Source organism: Belonocnema kinseyi, chromosome 1 (assembly GCF_010883055.1).
Source record: "Belonocnema kinseyi isolate 2016_QV_RU_SX_M_011 chromosome 1, B_treatae_v1, whole genome shotgun sequence".
NCBI classification, from domain to species: Eukaryota; Metazoa; Arthropoda; class Insecta; order Hymenoptera; family Cynipidae; genus Belonocnema; species Belonocnema kinseyi.
In genome coordinates this window covers 44248216-44255315 of record NC_046657.1, presented here as the reverse complement: position 1 = coordinate 44255315, position 7100 = coordinate 44248216, and the positions used below count along the sequence as shown (strand labels likewise).

Sequence of the window (7100 nt, the reverse complement as noted above, 5' to 3'; positions counted from 1 at the left end):
AAAAAGTGACAAATTTTCAACCAAGGCGATGTATTTTTAACAAAAATTATGAAACAAATATTATTTTTCTAAAAAAAAATTGTTTCCAAACAAATACATGAATTTTCAATTAAATAAGATCAATTTTTAATGAAAAAAAATAAAGAATTTTGAACCCGTGATGAATTCTGAACTAAGATGGCCAATCTTTAATTGGAATTGCCGAATTTTAAAGCTGGAAGATTATTTTTCTATATAAAAAAAATTTTTTCCAAATAAATGCATGAGTTTTTAACTAAAAAAAAAAAAAAAACATTTTCAACAAAAATGAAGAATTTTCAAGTCAAAAATGAATTTTCAAAAATTAAAATCATATTTTTACCAAAAAAGAAGGATTACCTACCTGTTAAATGACGTTTCACACATTTTACACAATTGAAGAAAAATCGTTTTTATTTTTGCAATTTTTAATATTTTTTAAAACTGTAAAATGTAAAATTATTTTCCGAAAAAACAGGCGAATTTTCCTAAAAATAACTCGATTTTCAACCACTTTTTAACAAAATTGTTGACTTTTCAAACAAATAATAAAATTTTTAACTGATTTTTTTTTCAAGATTTATTTATTATTTAAAATTAATACACCTTGATCTTAATGGAAATTAATAATTTTTAGCCAAGATACCGTCGGTTTTACTCAGGCGCACGATGCAGTCATCCGATTCTCCCTGAAACAAAAAATAATTCATAAAATTAGTCAATTTTAAATATACTGAAAAAAATATATTACTAGCTGGACTAAATTCTATTTTAAAAAATTTTTATTATTATTTTAGATGAAAACCTGAAAATTCCAAGTTTTTTAATGTAAAAAATAAATTTTATTAAAGGCACAAGTTTCTAGGAAATAAATGATAATTTAGAAAGCTTTGACAAATTATATTACAAAATATTTTTTAAATATCTCATTCCCATCGTATAATTAAATAAATAAATAATCCTAAATTATTCATATCTTTTAATTTTTCATCAAGTCTATGAATTTAAATAATTTGAAAATAATTTTATTTTATCTTATACAAAAAAATTAATTTTCTACTGAAAAATATCATTTTTCAACAAAATATATGAATTTTTTACTAACAAAAAAAGAACTTTCATTATAAAATTGAATCATTTTATTTTTAATTAAAAAAATTAATTTTCAACAGAAATAATTAAGTTTTAAATTAAAAAAAGAAATGATCAACCAAAAAAGACGTATTTTCAACCAAAAATTGAATAATTAAATTTATAGTAAAAAAAAATGAATGTTCATGTTACATTTTCAGTTTTTACAAAATTCCTATTTTTCAACCAAAGAAATTAATTTTGAATTAAAATGATAAATCTTCAACCAACAAAATTTATTTTAAGCAAAAGAGTTTAAGTTTCAACCAAGTAATTTTATTTCTAAACTGAAAGATGAATTTTCAACTAAAAAATGAGAAATATTTAACTGAAAAACTTCAATTTTTAACACAAAAAAGAATTTTTAAACAAGAAGATTAAATTTCAAAGAAAAAGATAATAGGACAGTAAAAACTTCATTTGATAAAATTAATTTTTCAAACAAACTGATGAATGTTTGAACTAACATGATAAATCTTCAACTGAAAGTTAAAATTTTTTTTACCAAAAAAATGATTTTTTGAACATAAAAATTAATTTTACACAAAAAAGTCGAATTTTCTACAAAGTACAAACATTTACGAACAAATAGTTGCATATTCATCCAAAAATGATAAATTTTCAACAAAAAATTGAACAGTAAATTTTTATGTTAAAAAAACTAATTTAAAAAAAAAACAGATTTTTAGCAAAAAATTAAACTTTTTGTTTAAAAATTCATATTTTACATGAAAAATTAATCTTTCTTGGTTTAAATTTCACGTGTTTTGTTGAAAATTCGCCTTTTTGGTAGGAAATCTTTGTAAAAAAATTCATATTTTTAGGTTATTTTCAATTAAAAATTAACTGAAATACTCGAATTTTTCGTCAAAAATTTGAATTTTTATGCAATAACATTAATTTTCAAAGGAAAATACAAATTTTTCAACAAAATACATACATTTTTAACGAACTACTTGAATTTTTAATTGAAGAAGAGAAATATTCAAACAAACAGTTGAATTTTGAACTAAAAAAAAGCATTTTCAACGAAAAATGGAATAGTTACATTTTTAGTTAAACTAATTAATTTTTAACCTAACTGATGAATTTTTTATTAAAATTATGAATCTTCAACCGAAATAGTTAAATTAAAAAAAAAATTGTTTTTTTTCTAAAAACGATAAATGGTCAACCAAAACTGAAACAATTAATTTCTAAATTAAAAAAAAAAAGCAATGATAAAAAAAAAGTATTTTTAACTAAAAAAGTTAATTTTTCAACCAAAAATTGAATTAAATTTTCAGTAAAAAAAGAATTTACAACCAACGAGATGAGTTTTTAATTAAAAATTATGGGATATTTAACTGGAGTAATAGTTACATTTACAATTAAAAAAATAGTTGGATTTTTTTTTTTATCAAAAAGATGAATTCTTTACAAAAAATTCGAAATTTCTACAAATTACATAAATTTTCGAACAAATGGTTGAATCTTCATCTGAAAATGATAAATTTTGAAGAAAAATAGAAAAATTAAATTTTCATGTTAAAAAATGCAATTCTTAAAAAAAATTAATTTTCTGCAAAGAATTAACTTTTTTTTTTGTTTGAAAATTCGTATTTTACATTGTAAATTAATCTTTATTAGTTGAAATTTCATGTTTTTTGTTGAAAATTCGTTCTCTTAGTAGAAAATTGTTTTTTGTACAAAATTCATATTTTTGGGTTGAAAATTTAGCTTTTTTTGGGGGAAAAATAGATATTTTTGGTTGAAAATTTAACTTTTTTGTTTGAAAATGGATTTCTTAATTAAGAAATTAACTGAAATACTCGAAGTTCTAAACAATAAGATTAATTTTCAAACAAAGACTGATTTTCTACGAAAAAATATAATTTTTCAACAAAATACATGAATTTTTAACGAAATCCTGGAATTTTTAATTAAAAAGAGAAATATTAAACCAAAACAGTTGAATTTTGAACTAAAAAAGAAAAGATTTTGAAAAGAAAATGGAAGATTAATTTTTAATTTAAATGGAGAATTTTCAACTAAAATTATGAATGTTACTAAAAATGATAAATTGTCAACCAAAACTGAAATAATTATATTTTCAGATAAAAAAATCAATGTTTAGTCAAAAAACACGTATTTTTAACTAAAAATATCATTATTAAACTAAAAATTGAATAATTAAATTTGTGGTTAAAAAATGTAGGTTCAACCAAAAAGATGAACTTTTAATTAAAAATTATGGAACCTTCAACTGGAATAAGAGTTACATTTACAGTTAAAAAATTCTTTTTAATTTAAAGAAAATTATTTAAGTTTTCAATTAAAAAAAAAAAAAAATTTAATTAAAATTTCAGTTAAAATTAATTTTAAATTAGAATGATGAATTTTTAAAAGTAAAATGATGAATCTTCAACTGTCATAGTTGAATTTTTTTTATAAAAAAGATGAATTTTCTAGAGAAAAAAAAACGAATTTTCTATAAAGTAAATAAGTTTTTGAAAAAATAGTTGAATATTCATCCAAGATAGATAAATTTTCAATGAAAAACGTAATGGTTAAATTTTTATTTAAAAAATTATAACTAACAAAAAAAAAATAATAAAAAAAAAACAAACTGGAATTTCGCTAAAAATGTAACTTTTTTGTTCGAAAATTGATATTTTGCATTAAAAATGAATATTTCTTAGTGGAAATTCCATGTGTTTTATTGAAAATTCGTCTTTTTGCTAGAAAATTATTCTTCTTTGTAGAAAATTCATATTTTTCGGTTGAAAATGGACATTTTAAATTATAAATTAACTGAAATACTTGAATTTTTTATATAAAAAAATTATTTTTGTTAACAATTAGATTAGTTTTTAAACAAAATATTAATTTTCCACCAAAAAAATACAAATTTTTAAATAAAATGAATGCTGTTTAACGAGTTACTTGAATTTTCAATTAAAGAAGAGAAATATTCAAACAGTTGAATTTTGAACTAAAAAAAAAATCAAAAGTAAATTAAATTACATTTTTAGTTTAAAAAATTGATTTCCAAAAAAGAAAAATACATGAATTTTTAACAAAATACGTAAATTTTCAACGAAATGGTTGAATTTTCAAGAAAAAAAAATTTTTTAAAGACAAATTATCAGCCAAGGTGTTGAACACCAATTTTGAACCAAAAATAGAAAAGTTGAATTTTCCGTTTCAAATCTAATTCTTAATAATAATTAAAAAAAAAACAACGTATTTTCAGCAAAGTAATTAAATTTTATTCTAATAAAATATTAAAATTTTTAGTTAAAAAAAAAAAATTATTTTGAACAAAGTGGTTACATTTTCAAAAAGAGATGAATTTTAAATTAAATTGATGAATCTTTAAATAAAATACTTAATTTTTAACAAAAGAGTTGAACTTTTAACAAAACAAAAAAAAGATACATTTGCAATAAACAACATAATAAAATTTTCTATCATAATTTAGAAAAAATTCTAAAAACTACTTAAAGTACTTCCTTTTTTTTTTAAATTGAAAGAGGGAACTTTTAAATTGTGACGAATTCTGACTTGGAAGAGGAATTTTTTAAACTCCTTTCTTCTAAATCCGAATTAAAATTCTTTTAAAAAAATGCAGCCCGAGACTTTAGATAAAGAAGAAATCACTTTTTTAAGTGGACCAAAATTATTAATATAATGAAAACTTAAATTTTACTGCGATTAAAAGTAAATTAAAGATTAAATATAAATAATAAAAGATGAAAAGTAAATTAAAAAAAAAAAAAACAAAACATTTAGTCAATAATAAAAGCGCATTTCCAGCAAGAGTTCAATCTTCATCCAAAGTGATAAATTTTCAACTAAAATGATGATTTTTCACAAAAAAGATTAATTTTCATCCAAAAAATAATAATTTTCAACAAAATACATTAATTTTCAACCAAATAGTTGAAATTTCAATAAAAAATTATTATCTTTGAATATTTAAATATAATGTTAAGATATTAATTTTGAACCACAAAAAAAACATTTTTCAACTATATAGGTAGATTTTCTACCGAAGTGGTGAATTTTTATCTGAAATATATGGAATTTTAGACGAAAGAGATGACAAGAAGATTAATTTTCTAAAAAAAAAAAAAGAATTTTGAACAAAATACTCGAATTTTCAAATAAAAAAGTTCGTCTTTCCGTTAAAAATAAAAGGCTAAAATTTGTTAGTTACAAATATTAATTTTCAAACAAAAAAAAATAAGAATTTTCAACAATGTATATGCAAGTTCAATTAAAATATATATATATATATATATATATCAACGTATGACATGGATTTTTAACTAAAATGATGGATAATACAACTGAATTAGCTTGATTTTAAATTTAAAAAAGCAATTTTCAACTGTTTTTTTTTAATTTTTAATTTTTGGAGAAAATTAGTTTTTTTTTTTACATTAAAAATTAATTATCTTTAGTTAAAACTTCAAAGTATATAGCTGAAAATGTATGCATTTTGTTGAAAATTCGTTGTTCTTTTTCAAAATTTGACTATTTGTTAAGATATCTATGTATTTTCTAACAAAAAATTAAATTTTAATTTTCAAATATATTAAACTTATTAAATTTTTAGATTAATTTTCGAGTAAAAAGGATCTATTTTTAAATTTAAACATCAATATTTAACCAAAATGATTAAATTTGTAACCGAAAAAATATTAATTTTCAGAAAAAAAATAAAAAATTCAAAAAAATCTTCAATTTTCAATCAAAAAGCTGAATTTTTTACTAAGAAGGATCTATTTCCAATATAAAATGACAATATTTAATCAAAATAATTAAATTTTCATCAAAAATCTAGAGAAAAATGAAATATTCTATAAAAAAATATGAATTTTTAACAAAAAAGATTAATTTTCGTCTAAAAGGGATTTATTTTTATTTTAAACATCAATATTAAACCAAAATAATTAACTTTATAACCGAAATAAAACTAATTTTTTACCTAAAAGACAGATTTTCAAAAAAATATTTGAATTTTCAATCAAATATTTGAATTTTCTTCTAGCAATGATCAAGATTTAATTTAAAATGTCAATATTTAATCAAAATAATTAAATTTGTAATAAAAAATATGCATTTTCAACTAAAAAAATTTTTTTGAACAAAATACTTTAATTTTCAAACAAATATTAGAATTTGTCACCATAAATTATAAATTTTCAATTAAATATTAATATTCAAGCAAAATAAATAAATTTTCAATCAAATATATGAATTTTCTAACAAAAAGTTGAAGTTTAATTTTCAAATACTAGTATATCAAATTCATTAATTATTCAAACAAAAATATAAACGTTCAACCAAATTGTTCTAACTTCCTATTAAATTTTAGAATTTTTTATTAAAAAAGACGAATTTTCTAGAAAAAAATTGAATATTCAATTAAAAAAATATGAATTTTCAACTAAAAAGGATCCATTTTTTACCATAAGGAAAAATATTTAACAAAATGCTACAGTTTTTAAGCAAAAAACTAAATTTTTAACTAGAAGGAACAATTTCCAACATAAAATGTCAATATTCAACCAAAATAATTCAATTTTGAACAAAAAATATGAATTTTTAACTAAAATATTCATTATCTACCAATTAGTTGAATTTTCTGCTAGGAAGGATCAATTTTCAATTTAAAATATCAATATTCCATCAAAATGATTAAATTTTTATCCAATTATTTGAATTTTCACTTGAAAAACAATTTTCAATTAGGAAGCCAATCAATTTCCAATATAAAATGACAATAGTCAACCAAAATAAATAAATTTTCAATAAAAAATATGAGTTTTCTAACAAAAAATGGAATTTTAATTTTCAAGTATACTAAACTTATTAAATGTTCAACCAAAAATATTAATTTTAAACAAAAAAGAATAATTTTTGACTAAAAGGGATCCATTTTTTTTAACATCAATATTTAA

General features: G+C 18.9%; 1 protein-coding gene across 1 annotated transcript in view; it reads right to left on the bottom strand.

Annotated features, from left to right (window-relative positions):
* Positions 1-580: 580 nt before the first annotated feature.
* Positions 581-7100, bottom strand: part of LOC117172057 (40S ribosomal protein S21) — a 12961-nt gene continuing 6441 nt past the window's right edge. Inside the window, exon 4 of the mRNA XM_033359801.1 lies at positions 581-707. Coding sequence (XP_033215692.1) covers positions 642-707 — 66 coding nt within the window. The 3' untranslated portion in view covers positions 581-641. The remainder of the gene's footprint in view (positions 708-7100) is intronic.